Here is a 20,768-nt window from a genome sequence, read left to right as displayed (position 1 = left end):
ATTGTTTTGTATTTTTAGTAGAGACATGGTTTTCCATGTTAGCCAGGATGGTCTCGATCTCTTGACCTTGTGATCCACCCGCCTCAGCCTCCCAAAGTGCTGGAATTACAGGCATGAGCCACTGTACCCCGCCTAATTTTCTATTTTTAGTAGAGATGGGGTTTCTCCACGTTGGTAAGCTGGTCTTGAAGTTTTGACCTCAGGTGATCTGCCTGCCTTGGCCTCCCAAAGTGTTGGGATTACAGGCGTGAGCCACCGCGCCCAGCCTTGGTCTGGGTACTTGAAGTGTGTTACAGTGGGCGTGGGCTGCTAGCCTTTGGCTCCAGGTGGAGGTGTTTCTGTTGTTCTTTTGCTGCTGTTGCTGTGGTGAGCTGTCATCCTGAGCTTCTGGATAGACCTGGGGGATGGAATTAGGAGCTTCTGAATTCTTGGGTTGTATAACCTAAGGCCCGAGAGTCTCACAGCATTGCTGCTGGGTGGCGAGACTGGACCCTGCTGATATAGAAGGTGACAGCAGTGCATCCCGCATGCCTGGGCTTGGCCCAGTCATTTTATCCGCACTACAGTCCCACGAGGTGGGGTCATTACTGACCTCCTATTACAGATGAGGAAACAGAGGCTCGCAGAATTTAAGGAAGTCCCCTGAAGTCCCACAGCTGGTCAGTGTAGTGGTTATTCACACCCCAGCATCTGGCGATAGAACCCACTCGTTTACTTTTCTGACATCAGGGCTGCCTTGTAGTGTGGTGAGCTGAGTGACGCTCCACCCCACTGGGCTGATCCTGGCCCTGCCTGCCTGACCTATGCGGGGGCCCTGGCTCTCCCTGTGTAAGCCCCCAAGGGTCACTTGTAATATGCCTGTGTACATTATGATAGCATAGATACTTCTGTTCCTGGTAGAAATTAATCATTTACGGCTGGCATTGACTGGTAACAGATGACATTTGATGAAATTGGCCAGCTTCTCACTGGTATCTCAGCAGAAACAGGGCTGTCCCTCCCAGGCAGTAATGACCCTACCTAGTGGGACAGAAGCGTGTGATCTGTGCTTCCCTACCAGGAGCTGGCTTTTGAGGCGCTCCGGACTGGGACTTTGCTGTAAAACTGCTTGTCAGGAACCTCGGACAAGTGGAGTGCCCGGAGCCCTGGCCGCCTGCTCTGGGGCTATCTCCTCCATCTGTTCATCCCACCCACAGCCCATCTTCACCGAGCAGGGTGGAGAGCGGCACATCCTGGCCAACATGGTGAAACCCTGTCTCTACTAAAAATACAAAAATTAGCTGGGTGTTGTGGCAGCTGCCTGTAACCCCAGGAGAATCGCTTGAACCCAGTAGGTGGAGGCTGTGGTGAGCCGAGATAGTGCCATCGCACTCCAGCCTGGGCAACAAGTGTGAAAACTCTGTCCCCTCCAAAAAAAAAAAATCCGTTTTGGAAAGTCTGCAGGCATTAACTCTTCAAATATGGCTTCCATCTGATTCTTCTTCTACTCTGCCTCTGCCTTCCACTTATATATGTGTGCTAGATCTTTTTATTAGATAGTCTGTGTCTCTTGTCTACTTTACGTTTTTATTCTTTTGTCTGTCCATGCTTTATTGTGTTTACTCTTCGCTGCCTATCTTCCTGTTCACTCGGTTTCTCTTCAGTATTGTTCGATCTGCTGTTATACTTAGCTATCAAGTTCTGAATTTTGTCGATTCTATTTTTTAATTCTGTAATTAACATTTGATCCTTTTTTTGAGAATTCAAGGCTCTTTGAGAAAATTCTAAATTTCCTTTTTTAACCTCTTGAATGTTATCACAGTTACCTTAAGGTCCCTTTTGGATAACTTAAATATTTACAGGCCCCTCACTTACAGAAATGTTTTCTTTTGTATATTGTTTCTGTTGGTTTTCTTTCATGTCTTATCGCCACATGTGCCTGGTGAGTTTTGATTATGTGCTGGACATTGTATTTGCAAGTATGCTTGTGGAAGTAATCTGGAGGCTAGTTTGATGTTTCCTTATAAAGAATGGATTTATTTTTGTTTCTCCCAGGTACCTGGGAACACTTGCAACTAGGATAACCTCAGCCTCGTTTCTGGAGCTGAAATTGCTTGAGGCTGAACTGTGGTCCCTGTGAGGGCGTGTCTGTATATGGCTCACTCTTATTCCTAGGCTCGGTAGTTCTTTAGGATCCTAACCTAGAGTAAGAGATGTTCATCAGGGCTCTCCTCTTGGCAGACCCCTGGGCTCCAGTCCCTGTGTCCTGAGTCCCACGAGGTTATAACTGGTGCTGCTCATCCCCTCCCCACTCAATCCTCTCCAGTGACAGCCACTTGAACACTGAGCTTAATTCCTGGGTTTCCATCATTCCCTCCAGCCTGGTGAGTCATCAGTGTCTTTTTAGGTATCCAGTGCCTGCCAGCAGATGTGTTTTAATTACTCGTCTAGCATTTCTGGCTGTCCTCAGTAGGTGCTCTGTTTTACATTCCCTAGTCTCCCGTTAATGGAAAGTGGAAGTTCTGAGAGAGAATCATCATTCCCATCAGCATTCAAATCTCTGATTACACTTTTCCCATTACCTACCCCTCCCTTTATTTGCTCCTCTCCACAGCAAACCTCAAAAATATCACGTGTCTTTGCAGTCTTCAGTTTCTCACATCCTGTCCTTAAACTCACTTTAATCAGGCCTTGGTTCCCTACTTCACTGCAAGATTGTTGTCAAGGTTGTGCATGCCCCCATGATGCGAACTCCAGTGATCAGTTTTCAGTTGTCATTCTCCGACATGTCGGCAACACTTGACATGGAGTGCAAGAGGGAAAACCCAGCCAAGGGCCACGAGGAGGGGCTTCCTTCCACCTCCTCCTGCCTTACCTTTGTCGTGGTTTTTGTTGTTTCTATAGCACTGATTACCTTATAGTCTGTTTAACGGACTTCCTTATTTTATGTTTTCACTTTGGTCATTTTGTCGATCTCCCCCATAATAACATAGTCTGTAATCCCAGCACTTTGGGAGACTGAGGTCAGGAGTTCGAGACCAGCCTGGCCAACATGGTGAAACCCCATCTCTACTAAAAATATAAAAATTAGCCAGGCGTGGTAGCACACGCTTATAATGCCAGCTACTAGGGAGGCTGAGGCAGGAGAATTGCTTGAATCTAGGGGGTGGAGGTTGCAGTGAGCTGATGTCTTGCCCCTGCAGTCTGACCTGGGCGACAGAGCGAGACTCTGTCTCAAAAGAAAAAAAAATAGGCTTCAGGAGGGTAGAGCATTTTATGCAATTGCTCAGTAATTGACTCCTCCATTTGGCACAGCTCACTTGTCCAGTAGTTAATTGTTAATCGAGGCACTCTGTGTGGAACAACAGACTGGCCCTGTTGAGCCAGCACTCTCTGGGCACTGCGTCCACTGGACTCTGGCTGGCTGCTGGGCTTGTAGAGGTCTGCAAGACAAAACCTTCTGGTATGTTAAAAGCCCTGGCTAGAACTTTAAGTAAACATCACGGACACGTAATGGTTATAGTTTTGAAAGTGATTTTATAGTGATTTTTCATCTGTCCTCATAGCACCTCTGGGAGGTAGGTAGGACAGGTACAGTTAGTCTCATGTTTCAGATGGGGCTCAGAGAGAGAAAAGGATTTCCCAGGGTCACACAGCACCTTAATAGCAAAACTTGGACTCAACCCCAATGCTTAAAAATGAACAAAGCTGGCTGGGCACGGTGGCTCATCCTTGTAATCCCAGCACTTTGGGAGGCCAAGGTGGGTGGATCACCTGAGGTCAGGAGTTCAAGACCAGCCTGGCCAATGTGGTGAAACCCCGTCTCTACAAAAATACAAAAATTAGCCGGGCATGGTGGCAGGTGCCTGTAATCCCAGCTACTAGGGAGGCTGAGGCAGGAGACTCGCTTGAACCCAGGAGGCAAGGTTACAGTGAGCCAAGATCGTGTCACGGCACTCCAGCCTGGGTGACAGAGTGAGACTCCATCTCAAAAACACAAAAACAAAAACAAATGAACAAAGCTTCCTTTTTCTGATTGTAAAAAGAATATGTGCTTATTATAAAAAATGTAGAAACTATAAAAATGGTTAAAGAAGAACATAAATTGTTTATTATGGTACCATTCACATTCTGACACATTTCCTTCCAGGCTTTTAAAAACACAATGGAGATCACATCGTATTATATATAACTTGTATCCAGCTTATTACATAACAATAAATATTTTGGCCATTATTGTTATTACATAACAATAAACATTTGGGCACGGTGGCTCATGCCTGTAATCCCAGCACTTTGGGAGGCCAATGTGGGCGGGTCACCTGAGGCCAGGAGTTCGAGATCAGCCTGGCCAACATAGCGAAACCCTGTCTCTATTAAAAATACAAAAAATTAGCTGGGCATGGTGGTGGGCACCTGTAATCCCAGCTATTCAGGAGCCTGAGGCAGGAGAATTGTTTGAACCTGGGAGATGGAGGCTGTAGTGAGCCGAGATCACACCGTTGCACTCCAGCCTGGGCAACAAGAGCAAAACTCGGTCTCAAAAACAAAAATTCCCTGTTTTTTAAAAAAATACCTCATTTTAATGCCTGCATAATAGTTCATTACATAGTTGTACCATAATTTATATTCTGTTGCTATACATTTAGGTTAAATAATACTTAGTTCCTACTATGAACAGGGTCCAAGTACTCGAGGCTGGGCTCTCAGATGTGGAAATCAGATTAGAAAGTGGATATGGCAGGGCTGTCGTAAAATAAAATATAAAAGCAATAAATGATATTACCAAAAAAAGGAAAGTTTTTCAAAATAAAAGAAAATCTAGAGTCACAGTGGCTCACACCTGTAATCCCAGCACTTCTGGCAGCTGAGGCAGGAGGATCACCTGAGGCTAGGAGTTCAAGACCAGCCTGGGCAACATGGCAAAACCCCATCTCTACTAAAAATACAAAAAGTTAGCTAGGCATGGTGGCATATACCTTTAATCCCAGCTCCTCGGGAGGCTAAGGTAGGAGAATTGCTTGAACCCGGGAGGCAGAGGTCATAGTGAGCTGAGATCACACTACTATACTCCAGCCTGGGTAACAATACAAGACTCTGTCTCCAAATGAAAGTAGCTGGGCCTAGTGGTGCATGCCTGTCATCCCAGCTACTCAGGTGCTAAGATAGGAGGATCCCCTGAACCCAGGAATTCGAAGATGCAGTAAGCCATGATCATACCACCGCATTCCAGGTTGGGTTGCAGAGCAAGACCTTGTCTCTAAGAAACAAAGAAGCTACACTAAATGTCATTATGTCATTTACGTGTGTGTGTGTGCGTGTGTGTGTGTGTGTGTGTGTGTGGTTTGCTTGGGAGGGGAGTCAGCCTGGAGCAGGCCAGGCCACAGACTGGGGGCCTTCTGATGCCAGCAGGGATGTGGGCTGGTGGTCCCGCCTGGCTCATTTCTGGGTCTTGCTCCTCTGTCCTGGCTCCACAGACTCTTCCAGCTGGAGGTGGAGGCCGATGCCCTGGTGAACTTCCAGCAGTATTCTTCCCAGCTGCTGCCCTTCTATGAGAGCTCCCCACAGGTCCTGCAAACTGAGGTCCTGCAGCACCTGACCGACCTCATCCGCAACCACCCCAGCTGGTCAGTGGCCCACCTGGCCGTGGAGCTTGGGATCCGTGAGTGCTTCCATCACAGCCGCATCATCAGGTGAGCAGGGGAGCGATGCCCTTTGGACAACATGTATGTACCTGCTTGTGTGGGCAGTGGGGGCCACAGGCCTCAGGGAGGTGGAGGTTGCAGTGAGCCGAGATCACTCCAGCCTGGGCAACAAGAGCAAAACTCCATCTCAAAAAAAAAGAAATTAGCTGTGTGTGGTGGCATGTGTCTGTAGGCCTAGCTACTTGGGACGCTGAGGCAGGAGGATTGCTTGAGCCCAGGAGTTAGAGGTTACAGTGAGTTATGATTGCACCACTGCATTTCAGCCTGGGCAGCAAAATGAGACCTTGTCTCTAGGAAAAAAAAAAGGTGCTGCCTGGCTACCAGAATAACATGTAAGGAGGACAATGCAGTGTTTCCAGAGCGCCTGCCAGGTGCCAGGACTGTAGGAGCTGATTGCTGCCTACCAGAATAACATGTAAGAGGACAATGCAGTGTTTCCAGAGTGCCGCCAGGTGCCAGGACTGTAGGAGCTGATTGCTGCCTACCAGAATAACATGTAAGGAGGACAATGCAGTGTTTCCAGAGCGCCTGCCAGGTGCCAGGACTGTAGGAGCTGATTGCTGGCTACCAGAATAACATGTAAGAGGACAATGCAGTGTTTCCAGAGTGCCGCCAGGTGCCAGGACTGTAGGAGCTGATTGCTGCCTACCATGAAGTTGAATTTTCCCACCCCCCATAAGGTATTGTCATTTTATTTTATTTTATTTTATTTGAGACAGAGTCTCAACTCAGGCTCAACTCAGGCTGGAGTGCAGTAGCGCGATCTCGGCTCACTGTGACCTCTGCCTCGTGGGTTCAAGCGATTCTCCTGCCTCAGCCTCCCAAGCAGCTGCGATTACAGGCATGTGCCATCGTGCCCAGCTAATTTTTGTTTAGTACAGATGGGGTTTCACCGTGTTGGCCAGGTTGGTGTTGAACTCCAGACCTTAGGTAATCTGCCTTCCTCAGCTTCCCAAAGTGCTGGGATTAGAGGTGTGAGCCACTGCGTCTGACCCAGGTATTGTCACTTTAGAGAGGGCTAACAGGACCTGTGCAGGTCGCTCAGCCAGAGAGGGTGAAAGAGGGGTTTGGATCCTTGGTGTCTGTTTGCAGGCTGCTCTTCTGGAAGCTGAAGTCCTTCTTCCATGCATCCATTCAGCCAGCAGATGGAGCAGCGGCTGCCCTGGTGAGGGCACTGTCCCCACCCTTACACAGGACACCAGTTGGCCATCTTGTGCAGAGGTAGCCACATCTCCTCTGAGTCTCCCCCAGATGGCTCAGTTAAGGTCCCAGACCCAGAACTTAAAACCTCACTGCTGGCTGGGCACAGGCTGACACTTGTAATCCAGCGCTTTGGGAGACTGTGGCTGGTGGATCACCTGAGGTCACGAGTTTGAGACCAGCTTGGACAACATGGTGAAACCTCATCTCTACTAAAAATACAAAAAATTAGCCAGGCCTGGTCATGCACACTTGTAATCCCAGCTACTCAGGGAGGCTGAGGCAGTAGAATCGCTTGAATCTGGGAGGCAGAGGTTGCAGTGAGCCGAGATTACGTCACTGCATTCCAGCCTGGGCGACAAGAGCAAAACTCCATCTTAATAAAACAAAACAAGATAAAAAGCCTCACTGTACTTTAGTTTCGCAGCACGATCTGGACAGCAGAGTGTCTAATCTCACCACCGCTCCGTCCATTTCCTGGGGCAGGTACAGCAGGTTGTGTAGATGAGGATATTGAAGCCCAGGAAGGTTAAGTGAATTGCCCAAGTCTAGTGAGATATCTGCGTTCTGTGTCCCTGTTCTGCGCCACCACCCTGCCCACTTCTTGCTGGTGTGGCCCTAGGGCACATGTCTTATACAAGTGAGCAAACTGAACAAAAAGCTGACGCAGGTCACATCAGAGGCAAGTACGCTCAAATCAGCCCAACTAGCTGAATGGCTCTTGCGCTGAAATAAACCAGAAAGTCCGAGTTTCCGAGCCCACTTCCCTGCATGTGCGCTTACCTTCCCCTGCCACTGTATGCCACACCTGCTCACCTCTGCTTACCCCGGCCCTCCCCTGCAGCTGTGCCAATAGCACAGAGAATGAGGAGGGGTGCACTCCCCTGCACCTGGCCTGCCGCAAGGGCAATGAGGAGATCCTGGTGGAGCTGGTGCGGTACTGCCACGCCCAGATGGAGGTCACTGACAACAAGGGAGAGACTGCCTTCCATTATGCTGTCCAGGGTGAAAATTCCCAGGTGCTGCAGGTGAGCAGGGGGGACGGGCAGGTGACACCCATCACCTCCCGGTGTCCACAGTTCCCTTTGAGCCCCTGGGCTCAGGTGTCGCTCTTGGGCCTCTCACTGTCCCACCTTGGTCCTTGAGGTCTGAGCTCCTTCCTGGAGGGTGCAGACCCTTCCCTGGCTCTTCCCTCCCAGTGCTTTTCCAGGAGCCACATTCTCGGCCTGTTTGCTTGATAACAACCCTGGGGAAGACCTCCGACCCAGCAAAATAAACTGGCACCATTCCAGTCAGTCAGCTCAGTTCCGCTTTTCCTGAGCACAAACGGAGCCAGATGCCTGCCTGGAGGGGCTTATGGGCCGGCAGGACCTGAGCGTAACCTTTTGCAAACTTGTCCAACCTGAGGCCCTTCAGGCTGCCTGCAGCCCAGGACAGCTCTGTGAATGAATTTGTGAATGTGGCCCAACACAAATTCATAACCTTTCTTAAAACACCATGAGATTTATGCACTGATCTTTTTTTTAGATCAGCTATCGTTCATGGATTTTATGTGTGGCCCAAGACAATTCTTCTTCCAGTGTGACCCAGGGAGGCCAAAATATTGGACACCCCTGTTTTACAGGAATTCCAACGAAACGAAGCAAACCAAACTCTCTCCAGTTCCCGTCAGCATTTGTGCCAGAGGCCCTCCTGTTAATGTTTTGATTACCTGGGCAAAAGGTTTGTCTTTTTTAAATTGTGGGCAAGCAGATGAGGTAATCTTATTATTATTATTATTATTATTATTATTTTGAGACAGAGTTTCACTCTTGTTGCCCAGGCTGGAGTGCAATGGCACTACCTCAGCTCACTGCCGAGGCAACCTCTGCCTCCCGGGTTCAAGTGATTCTCCTGCCTCAGCCTCCTGAGTAGCTGGGATTACAAGCTCGTGCCACCACGCCTGGCTAATTTTTGTATTTTTTTAGTAGAGACGGGGTTTCACCATGTTGTCCAGGCCGGTCTTGACCTCCAGACCTCAGATGATCCAACAGTCTCGGCCTCCCAAAGTGCTGCGATTACAGGCGTGAACCACTGCCTGGTGATATTATTAAAAGCAACTTCATATATTAGGTTGAAAAGAAAAGGCAGGATGTTGGATTATGTTTTATTGTCTAGAATTAGAAAATTCTTCTGAAGATCATGTTCTCTGTGCCTTGGCATCAGAATGCAACTACATTATTCCAGAAAATGTGGATTTCTTTCTTTCTTTTTTTTTTTTTTGAGAGTCTCCCAGGCTGGAGTATGGTGGTGCAATCTCAGCTCACTGCAACCTCTGCCTCCTGGGTTCAAGTGATGCTTGTGCCTCAGCTTCCAGAGTAGCTGGGGTTACAGGCACGTGCCACCATGCCAGGGTATTTTCCATATTTTTAGTAGAGATGGGGTTTTGCCATGTTGCCCAGGCTGGTCCCCAACTCCTGGCCTCAAGCAATCCGCCTGCCTTGGCCTCCCAAAGTGCCAGGATTACAGGTATGAGCCATTGTGCCTGTCTCAGAAAATGTGGATTCATATCTTATGCTTCGTGCTCTCAGGGAAGGAAATTCTCCACCCACTGTTGAAGTCCACTTCCGCTAAGAATCTTCTGTGCACCCAGCATGGTCCCACGCAGACACTATCTCCATGCGAGGGCATGTGCACCCACCTCTCAGTAGTCATGCAGGAGTGCAGCTGTCCCTTGTCAGGTGCTGACTGGCGCCTGACCCTGAACTGAGTGTTGTATGTGTTCTAGTTACATCTCAGGATACTCTCACGGGGTGAAGATCATTAATCCCCTTTCCAAAGAAACTGAGATTCAGTGTTGTTAAAAAGGGTGCCCAGGGAGGAACACAAAGCCGAGAGGGTGGGGCTTGACCTTCCATTGGCCTCGATGCCAGCCCCTTGCTCTCCCTGCTGTGTCTCTGCCTGGCTTCCAGGCCCAGTGGGACTGTTGTGAGGTGACCCTAGTGTCACAGGGGTACACTGAGGTTATAAGGAACCTCATGGAAGGAGACAGCATTCAGCCCAAAGTGAGACAATAAAACCCTCCTAGTGCTCTCTCTTTTTAATTTTTTTTGAGACAGCGTCTGGCTCTGTCGCTCAGGCTGGGGTGCAGTGGCGCAATCTCAGCTCACTGCAACCTCGGCCTCCTGGGTTCAAGAAAGTCTCCTGCCTCAGCTCCTGAGCAACTGGGACTACAGGCTTATGCCACCACACTAGCTAACTTTTTAACATTTTTTGGTAGAGACGGGGTCTCCCTATGTTGCCCAGGCTGGTATCAAACTCCTGGTCTCTAGTGATCCTCCCACTTCCCGACGCGTTGGAATTATAGGCATGAGCCACTGTATCTGGCCTCTAGCTCTCTTCCTAACACTGCTCTTCTTTCATGGAAAACATAGTACCTGTATGTAGAAAGAAAAAATCAGTCAGGACATAATGAAAAGCAAGAGTCACTCCCACCTGGACCCCCAGTACCCATCCTGATACAGCCAGCTTTTAAAATCCTTGACTCGGAAATGTTTCACATGAGCCACAGTCATGCCAGGTTGACACCTCCCTCCCTCCCATCCACACTGGCATTTGGCTTTCCTGTTGCTTCTCTTTATGTTCTGTTTTGTTTTTTTTTGAGACAGAGTTTTTGCTCTGTTATCCAGGCTGCCGTGCAATGGTATGATCTTGGCTCACTGCAACCTCCGCCTCCTGGGTTCAAGCGATTCTCCTGCCTCAGCCTCCCAAGTAGCTGGGATTACAGGCATGTGCCACCACGCCCAGCTGATTTTTGTACTTTTAGTAGAGATGGGGTTTCACCATGTTGGCCAGGCTGGTCTTGAACTCCTGACCTAAGGTAATCCACCTGCCTTGGCCTCCCAAAGTGCCAGGATGACAGGCGTGAGTCACTGCTCCTGGCCTCTTTATGTTCTTCCCAGCAACCTCATGGAGTCAAACTTCCCTTCCTCTTTCATCAGCTCCTCGGAAAGAACGCAGTGGCTGGCCTGAACCAGGTGAATAACCAAGGGCTGACCCCGCTGCATCTGGCCTGCCAGCTGGGGAAGCAGGACATGGTCCGCGCGCTGCTGCTGTGCAATGCTCGCTGCAACATCATGGGTCCCAGCGGCTACCCCATCCACTCCGCCATGAAGTTCTCTCAGAAGGAGTAAGACCTCCCTCCCCGCCCTACCTGCTGGCCTGCTGGGCTCCAGCTCTCATTCCACCTGTCCCGTGCCCGTGGTGAGCAGTGTCCACTATAGATCTTAGCATCTCCAGCCTCATAGCGGAGGCCCCGGGTTCACAAGCCTCATTAGGCCCGGCCTGGCCTGAAGAAGGTGCTCCATCATTGCGTTGTGGGTAGGAGTCAGGAATCTCGCTTCACAAGTTCAGCTGTACAAGGAGGAGACTTTAAAATTTGTGTATGATGCACCTTAATCCCTACCAGTGAATCTCCCTCTACCAAACTGGAGAACAGCAATCTTAGCCCCCTTTGGGGTCTCCTCTTTCCAGCTCCCCTCCAGGTGGTACTCCAGTTTTGGAGTCTAATGCAGCTGCGAGGCTCACCTGGCTCCTCTAACCCAGCCCAGCCTGACCTGAACAGCCCCCGATGGCTTCAGTGCTCCTTGGTTTCTTGTGTGCCCAGCTCAAAGCCTGGGAAATGCTTGGCAAGGTGGCCAAGGGCCTGCCCACCTAGATGCCACTTTCCTTTCTGTGAGATGGCACTGCTGGGAGGCAGGTGCAGGCCCGTGTTTGGGGAGCCTGGGAAACCCTGGTCTCAGGAAAATTATGTTCAAAGGGGTGGGGGATGAAATAAAAAGGATAAAAGAGATGAATACCTCAAATCTTAAAATACTCTCTAGGCTGGGTGCGGTGGCCATGCTGGGCCTGTGCTGGGCACCCCTCATAACAGAGAAGAGCAGCTGCACACTAACGCCGTCCCAGCTGCCAGCATAGCCTTCACGTGGGCTATTTCACCACAGCCCAGAGAACCGATGTATTTTATTCCCCTTTCAAAGATGAGGGCCAAGTGTGGTGGCTCATGCCTCTCATTCCAGCACTTTGGAAGGCTGAGGCAGGAGGATCGCTTGAGCCTAGGAGTTTGAGGCTACAGTGAACTATGATGGTGCCGTTGCCCTCCAGCCTGGGTAACAAAGGGAGTTCCTGTCTCAAAGAAACAAACAAAAAACAGATGAGGAAACCAAGGCTTAGAGAGATTAAGTAACTTGCCCTAAGTCAGGCAGTCAGTAAGGGCCAGACCTGGGAATTAAACCCATGTGGGCTCTCCTAGTAACTGCACTTAAAAAAAAAAAAAGCTTTATTGAGATATAGTTCCTATTTCATACAGTTCACCTATTGAAAGCATACAGTTCAATGGTTCTGATATATTGTGTTGATTTTTACAACTGTGGTAAATTATATATAACATAACATTTGCCATTTCAATCACTTTTCAGTGTATAATTTGGTAGTTTTAATCACATTCACAATGTTGTCCAACCACCACTCCTGTTTTTTTTTTGAGGTGGAGTCTCGCTCTGTTGCCCAGGCTGGCGTGTAGTGGAGCAATCTGGCTCACTGCAACCTCTGCCTCCCGGGTTCAGACAGTTCCTGCCTCAGCTTCCTGAGTAGCTGGGATTACAGGCGCATGCCACCATGCCTGGCTGATTTTGGTGTTTTTAGTAGAGATAGGGTCTTACCATGTTGGTCATGCTCATCTCGAACTCCTGACCTAGTGATCCGCCCACCTCCGCCTCCCAGAGTGCTGGGATTACAGGCGTGGGCCACCGAGCCTGGTCCCATTACCCCTATTTCTAAAACTTTTCTTATCACCTCAAACGGAAACTCTGTAACCATTAACAACTCCCCGTTCTCCCCTCCCCACAGCCCCTGATAACCTCTCACATCCTCTCTGTCTCTCCAACTTGCCTGTTCTAGAACCTCATATAAGTGAAATCATACAGTGTTTGCCCTTTTGTGTCTGGCTTATTTACTTAGCATGATGTCTTCAAGGTTCATCTGTGCTGTGCTTTCTTTTTTTTCTTTTAGACAGTCTTGTTCTGTCACCAGGCGCCAGGCTGGAGTGCAGTGGTGTGATCTCGGCTCACCGCAACCTCCGCCTCCCAGGTTCAAGCAATGCTCCTGCCTCAGCCTCCTGAGTAGCTGGGACCACAGGCGCATGCCACCACACCCAGCTAATTTTTGTATTTTTTAGTAGAGATGGGGTTTCACCATGTTGGCCAGGATGGTCTCTATCTCTTGAGCTTGTGATCCGCCTGCCTCAGCCTCCCAAAGTGCTGGGATTACAGGCGTGAGCCACCACGCCCGGCCAGAATTTCTTTTTTTATAAAGCCAGAATACTATTTTGTTTCTGCATTCAGTCATTCACTGATACACACCTGGGTCGTTTCCACCTTTTGCTGTTGTGAATAGTGCTGCTGTGTACATGGGCCAGGAAATGTCTGTTCAAGTCCCCGCTTTCAGTCCTGTGGTTGTGTACCGAGTAGAAAGCAATTCCACTCTTGCCCCCTCCGCCATACTGCTTCCTGTAGCATGCCGGTCACTGTTAAAACCCTGACGGTGTGGGAAGGGGGTGGATGGTGGCTGTGTGCTGGGCACAGAACGGGGCTCTGAAATGCCTGGTCTTCCTTACGCCCCGCCACTCCTCTCAACACTCTCCATGTTGCTCAGCTTCTGGAGGCCACCAATGAAGAAGCTGGGGCTTGACCTCGAGCCCTTCTGACTCTCAAGCCAGCACCAGGGAGGGTGATCATTGCTGGTGGCAGTCATCAGGACGGCTTCTTGGAGGAGGGGGTTAGTTGTGCCTCAGGGGGCTCATTACAGCCTTAACATACCATGGTGAGCATGCTGGTTGGGTCTGTTGAACCTTGTTTGCAGCGATGCTCTCTGTAAGCAGTAGATGAAGCCCTGAGTCCTGGCTTCATCCCATGCCAAGTGGATCGCAGCCTCCACTCACCAGCCTGGGCCCCTCTCTCCCCAGGTGTGCGGAGATGATCATCAGCATGGACAGCAGCCAGATCCACAGCAAAGACCCCCGTTACGGAGCCAGCCCCCTCCACTGGGCCAAGAACGCAGAGGTGAGTGGAGCTTGAGGTGGGGTGAGGCAGGGGGCAGGGGGCAGAGCCCTGCAGGTTCCCAACGGCACTCTGAGGCTAGCACTTAGGGGCTGATCTTGTAGTGGGTCTGCAGGCAGAGAAGCCCATGAAGAGCTGGGATCCTGGCATGGCTCTGCTGCTCTCTGGCCGGGTGGCGGGATCCACCCTGTGCCTCAGTTTCCTCATCCATGAATTCTGCTTTGGAGAGGTGGTGGTCAACTGGTTAGTGCATGACAAAACTCTGCACAAATTGTAAAGTGCTCCCCAGATAGAAGGTGGCGTGATGATGACTGTATTATTAGTTAGGGTTCTCTAGAGGGACAGAACTCATAGGCTAGAGATGCATATTACAGGGAGTTTATTAAGGAGCATTAACTTGCACGAGCAGAAGGTCCCCCCATAGTCTGCAGGCTGAGGAATAAGGAAGCCAGTCTGAGTCCCAAAGCTGAAGAACTTGGAGTCTGATGTTCGAGGGCAGGAAGCATCCAGCACGGGAAAAAGATGTAGGCTGGGCGGCTGAGCCAGGCTAGCCTTTTTACATTTTCCTGCCTGCTTTACATTCCGGCCACGCTGGCAGGGGATTAGCTGGTGCCCACCCAGCTCGAGGGTGGGTCTCCCTTTCCTGGTCCACTGACTCCAGTGTGAGGCTCTTCGGCAGCACCCACATAAACACACCCAGGATCAATAGTTCGCATCCTTCAAGCCAGTCAGGTTGACAGTATTAACCGTGACGATCATGATGATGACGGTGGTGGTGGTGGTGCTGGGTCCAGCTGCACACACAGGGAGCCTGGCGGGGCATCTCCTCTGAGGCCTTCCCCTAAGCTAAGCTCTGTCCTCCTGGGAGGATGGGGGCCTCTGGTCTCATCACCAGGAAGCACAGCTTGACAGGACATGGGACGTCCCAGCGATCATGGCCCACTTCTCAACGTGATGGGCCAGGAGGGAGGGCAGTCTCAGGGATACCTCTGTGTTCCAGGAACTGGACACCACATCAGGCCCCTCTGTGTAGGTTTGGTCATGCATCGTTATCACATTCTGTGAGGTGGGGACTTGCTCTCCCATTTTTACAGAAGAGAAACCTGAGGTGCACGTGGCTGCAGGGACCTGTCCAAGCCCAGCCAGCTGGGATGAGTGGAGCTGGGCTTTGAGCTCAGGTCTGTGTGACTCGAAGTCCAGGCTCCCCTCCCTGGTCCCATGTGTTTTGCTGAGGCCCAGTGAGAGATGATACCTTTGCATGTCCCAGGGAGTGGGGCACTTCAGGACAGGGCCCAGAGGAGCCTTTGCAAGGAGAGATGGGTTCTGTTAGCTCTAGGAAACAACCAGAGCCTCTTAAAACAGTCAGCACACCTTTGGCTTTTTGTCCCTCATCCTGGGTTGCTGATGGTATGGGAGCCAGTCTAGGTGCCCCCAGAACTGGGGCCGCCCCTGGAATCCTGTTACTAGTGCTTTCCGGCTTCCCAGTGCCTGTAGGCCTCTCAGAGAGGAAGTGGCGGTGCCCAGGTGTCACAAGCCACAGCAGCTCCCCGAGTGCCTGCGCTGACTTGGCCTGACTTGGCTGACTTGGGTCTCCTGCAGATGGCCCGCATGCTGCTGAAACGGGGCTGTGACGTGAATGGCACCAGCTCCGCAGGGAACACGGCCCTGCACGTGGCGGTGATGCGTGACCGCTTCGACTGTGCCATGGTGCTGCTGACCCACGGGGCCAACGCAGATGCCCGCGGTGAGCACGGCAACACCCCGCTGCACCTGGCCATGTCGGTGAGCCCTGTGGGGCCCCATGGGAATATAGGGGGGCTGTCTGGGCTGGAGCACTCCTCCCCATCATCTCCCTCCCTCCTCTAACTCCAAATCATCTTCCCACCCAAAATTCACTTCAGACCCTGCTTCTTCCCTCAGGAAGCCTTCCAAGTCCCCCTGTCAGCCCTAAAAATCATCACCTTCGTGTGTGCTTTGGTACCTTTTCCACTTGTCCCCATATTTGACATTTGCATGGCATGAGAAGGAAACATGACAGCCCTGGCCACAGACTGGCCCTGGGCAAGCCACGTCACCTGTCAGGCCTCGATTTCCCCATCTGGGAAACTGTGGTGTCCATACCTGCCTGGAAAAGTTGTGGAGAGGATTAATTAAACGGTGGACAGTTGGTCATGCTCTGCAGAATGTCTAAATGACACACGCAGTACCTGGCACGAGTGAGCAGCCTGCTTCCCTTCACTGGTCCACATTTGCTTTCACCTCCCTGGGAGACTGTCAGATCTTGGCCAGTTGGCCGGGTGTGGTGGCTCATGCCTGTAATCCCAGCACTTTGGGAGGCCAAGGTGGATGGATCACCTGAGAGGTTGAGACCAGCCTGACAAACATGGAGAAACCCTGTCTCTACTAAAAATACAAAATTAGCTGGGTGTGGTGGTGCATGCCTGTAATCCCAGCTACTCGGGAGGCTGAGGCAGGAGAATGGCTTGAACCTGGGAGGTGGAGGTTGAGGTGAGCTGAGATTGAGCCATTGCACTTTAGGCTGGGCAACAAGAGTGAAACTCCATCTCAAAAAAATTAAAAAACCAACAAAACATCCTGCAAAGCCTGAATGTGCAGCCCGGCAGCCCATGGCAGGTGCTGGGCACCTTCACTGGTTCATTATAGAACACAGTTCCTGCCCTCAACGGCCTTACAGTCTGTTTAGATAGCTGGAGTCTGAACACATTAAATCTAGCAGAGGAGGATGTTATTGTATTACAGACACGTGTGTTCACATATTCTTTTTTTTTTTTTTTGAGATGGAGTCTCGCTCTGGCACCCAGACTGGAGTGCAATGGTACGATCTCGGTTCACCACAACCTGTGCCTCCCGGACTCAAGTGATTCTCCTGCCTCAGCCTCCCATGTAGCTGGGACTACAGGCATGTGCCACCACGCCAAGCTAATTTTTGTATTTTTAGTAGAGATGAGGTTTTACTCTGTTGGCCAGGCTGGTCTCAAACTCTTGACCTCGTGATCCACCTGCCTTGGCTCCCAAAGTGCTGGGATTACAGGTGTGAGCCACCGCGCCCAGCTGCGTGCATGTGTTCCATAGCAATACCGTATGTGTATCAGTCAGTTTACTGAGTCTCAGTGACAGAACATGAGAGACCCCTGGGACTCTAAAAGAAGTCAAGTCAGGACAAATTCAAGGACATCCTGTTTTTGTTTCTGTTTTTGTTTTTTTGAATTGGAGTTTCGCTCTTGTTGCCCGGGCTGGAGTGCAATGGCATGATCTCGGCTCACTGCAGCCTCCGTCTCCCGGGTTCAAGTGATTCTCCTGCCTCAGCCTCCTGAGTAGCTGGGATTACAGGCATGTGTCACCGCACCAGGCTAATTTTGTATTTTTAGTAGAGACAGGGTTTCTTCATGTTGGTCAGGCTGGTTTCAAACTCCCGACCTCAGGTGATCTGCCCACCTTGGACTCCCAGAGTGCTGGGATTACAGACGTGAGCCGCCGTGCCCAGCCGGACATCCTGTTTTATATGAAAGGTCAACACTTGGGAGAGATGTTGTTGCCCAAAAGGCTGAAACTATAAATAGTTTGATTTTTGAAACTCTGGACATTTTTAGCACTGGGTGGGCCATTAGAACGATCTAGTTCAGTAGTTCTCAAGTTTTTTGGCCTATTTGATCCCTTTCTACCCTCACAAATTATTGAGGATCACAAAGACCTTTTAATGATCTGGATTTTATTTGTCTATATTTACTCTATTAGAAATTTAAAGTGTGAAATTTTCAAAATATTTATTGCATTAAAAAATAATAATATCTATACCTACTATGTATGCACAAAAATTAAAATTAAAAAAATTTTAAAAGCTTAAAAAATAACTGGCCAGGCACAGTGGCTCATGCCTACAATCCCAGCACTTTGGAAGGCCGAGATGGGTGGATCCCCTGAGGCCAGGAGTTTGAGACCAGCCTGACCAACATGGTGGAACCCCATCTCTACTAAAAATACAAAATTCGTGGGCCATGGTGGCACGCGCCTGTAGTCCCAGCTACTCAGGAGGCTGAAGCAGGAGAATCGCTTGAACCAGGAGGCAGAGGTTGCAGTGAGCCCAGATGGTGCCACTGCACTCCAGCCTGGGCGACAAGAGCAAAACTCCATCTCAAGAATAGAAAAAGAAACTATTCTTAACCTCGCAGACTCTCTGAAAGGGTCTCACGCATTCACAGGCGTCCCCAGGTCTTGCTTCGGGAACTGCTGAGGTATTTTGGTGATTTTCATACCATCTTCACAGTTTTTGGCATGTTCCTCAACCACCTTTACAATTATGTACTTAACCATCTCTTCAAACTGGCTCCCTTTTCAGCTGACTTAAATTTCTTTTAAAAGAAATGTTGCTTCACTACCATAAATGGCCACCCATCCATCCGTCCACCCAGTGCCAGCCATGAAAGGTAACCACGCACACACAGAATCACAGTTAGTGAGGAAAACACACACATATCTGTACCCATAGGAGTCCTAATAGAATGCGAAGAACTGATTGGAAAACCCAATTCTAGATGCACCACTTCATACTCTAGCAGGGAAATCAAGTCCCAAGAAGAGGGAGATGACAAGACCGGAGCCCAGACTTCTAGGCGGCTAGTCGCTTGGTGCGTCCTGTGAAAGCATGCCATGCCCTGTGCCCCTGCCTGGCCTCCAGCTGTGAAAATGCTTGATGCTGTTTGAGGGGGCACTCCCCTGAAGGCTGCCGTCAGCGGCATGTGTGTTCAGTGACCTCTCAGGGATGACATCCTGGACTGGGTGGGCAAGATGGCCTTCCTTGTCCTCACCCACCCTCTCCCTGCTACTCCTGAAAGCCATCAGCAGTTGACCTACCATATCCGCATGGCTCCTGGGTCAGGGTACAGATGCACTACTTCTTTGGAGGTGGGGCTGGCAGAGCTGGGGCAAGTCAACTCTAGTTTCTGCCTGGGTTCTTCTTTTTTTTTTGAGACGGAGTTTCACTCTTGTTACCCAGGCTGGAGTGCAATGGTGCGATCTCGGCTCACTGCAACCTCCGCCTCCTGGGTTCAGGCAATTCTCCTGCCTCAGCCTCCTGAGTAGCTGGGATTACAGGCAGGCGCCACCATGCCCAGCTAATTTTTTGTATTTGTAGTAGAGACGGGGTTTCACTATGTTGACCAGGGTGGTCTCGATCTCTTGACCTCGTGATCCGCCCACCTCGGCCTCCCAAAGTGCTGGGATTACAGGCGTGAGCCACCGCACCCGGCCCTGGGTTCTTTTTTTGAGTTGAAGTCTCAGTCTGTTGCCCGGGTGGAGTACAATGGCATGATCTTGGCTCACTGCAACCTCCGCCTCCCGGGTTCAAGCAATTCCCCTGTCTGAGCCTCCCAAGTAGCTGGGACTACAGGTACTTAGCCACCACACCCAGCTAATTTTTTGTAGTTTAGTAGAGATAGGGTTTCACCATGTTGGCCAGGCTGGTCTTTGATCTCCTGACCTCGTGATCTACCCGCCTTGGCCTCCCAATGTGCTGGGATTACAGGCAGGAGCCCCTGCGCCTGGCCTCTGCCTGGGTTATTAAACCCTCACCGTAGGTGCTTTTAAGCTTGTTTGTCAGGGCTCTAGCCATCAAATGGAAGATTGACTGGGGTAGGGTCAGGAGGGTTCCAGTGTCTCCCTGTACTGACGAGAGGCCTGCTGGGTGAGTTGACAGGTTGGGGCAGGCACTAGGGTCCCTTTGCTCTTCAGTTCCCTGAGCGGTTGCACATCTTATCCTCTCTCCATCCCCGACAGAAAGACAATGTGGAGATGATCAAGGCCCTCATTGTGTTTGGAGCAGAAGTGGACACCCAGAATGACTTTGGGGAGACTCCTACACTCCTAGCCTCCAAGATCAGCAAACGTATGTGCTCTGCAGTCTGGGGCCAGAGTGGGGTGAGGGTGGGATGGGTGCAGGGACTGATGAGGAGGGAAGTCCCAGCCATCAGATGCCAGCGTCCTGTGCTGACTTGCCCTGCTCAGAGCTGCCAGGAGTGCCTGGCACTCAGAGAGGGAGCTTCCTTACCCAGGCACGAGGGCCCTGAGCTGTAGATGCAGTCTCACCAAGAAGCTTGCCTTACCAGCATCCTCTTCCCTGCAGCCCCCCTCCCACCTCAGGGTGCTAAGACTCCCAGCAGGGGTGGGGACAGGAGAGGCAGCAGCAGCCCTCTTCTCCCACTTCGGGGAAATTCATTGATGGGACCACTGGCTAGAATGACCATAGGGTGCATGCGCTACGCTGCACAGCCCTGAGCATGCCTGTGTGGACGGGAGTGCATGGACACACGCTGCACGCTCGCCCAGTGAGCCTTAGCATCAGATCTGGACAGAGCAGATCTTCCTCACCAGAGGCCTGGAGCCCACTCTGGAAGGTTTCAGGGAGCCATGGCGGTCACTGTGGGCAGGTACCTGATGGCACCATTGTATGCGTGCCAGGGCACATGCAGGTGTCTGCATACACCACATCCGTGGCCTCCTTTTCAATGATCCCATCCATCAAATGGAATAGGTGCTCACTGGCTGGCTCACTAGTCTCTTTGGAACCCTCAACTATCCACTTAGCATTTTTGAGACTCGCTGAACGTGGCCGGGGGAATCCTGCTTTCTTGGCTGGAGTAGAAGACAAGAAGGGGTTCCCACAGTCATCGGGCAGGGTGAACACCGACCTCCTCCTCCCATATCCCATGGTCAGTCCCCAGCCCCTTCCCTGGCCTTAGGAAGCTGCTTGGGATGTACCAGCCTGGGGGCAGCA

The 20,768-nt window shown here is 50.7% G+C and overlaps 1 protein-coding gene across 19 annotated transcripts in view; it reads left to right on the top strand.

The window, feature by feature from the left end:
* The window catches only part of PLA2G6 (phospholipase A2 group VI), a 57,550-nt gene that overhangs the window by 19,490 nt on the left and 17,292 nt on the right, over window positions 1–20,768 (top strand). For 17 of the 19 annotated variants that reach the window (XM_035272539.3, XM_035272510.3, XM_035272534.3 and 14 more), the window contains 6 exons: window positions 5,457–5,672; window positions 7,729–7,912; window positions 10,865–11,052; window positions 13,885–13,981; window positions 15,578–15,760; window positions 19,772–19,880. In XM_035272539.3, the coding sequence (XP_035128430.1) occupies window positions 5,457–5,672; window positions 7,729–7,912; window positions 10,865–11,052; window positions 13,885–13,981; window positions 15,578–15,760; window positions 19,772–19,880 (977 nt within the window). The remainder of the gene's footprint in view (window positions 1–5,456; window positions 5,673–7,728; window positions 7,913–10,864; window positions 11,053–13,884; window positions 13,982–15,577; window positions 15,761–19,771; window positions 19,881–20,768) is intronic. The other 2 variants (XM_078340435.1, XM_054241424.2) reach the window with 2 other exon arrangements.

This window comes from Callithrix jacchus, chromosome 1, assembly GCF_049354715.1.
Source record: "Callithrix jacchus isolate 240 chromosome 1, calJac240_pri, whole genome shotgun sequence".
Taxonomy (NCBI): domain Eukaryota; kingdom Metazoa; phylum Chordata; class Mammalia; order Primates; family Cebidae; genus Callithrix; species Callithrix jacchus.
This window is presented reverse-complemented; position numbering and strand designations above follow the sequence as displayed.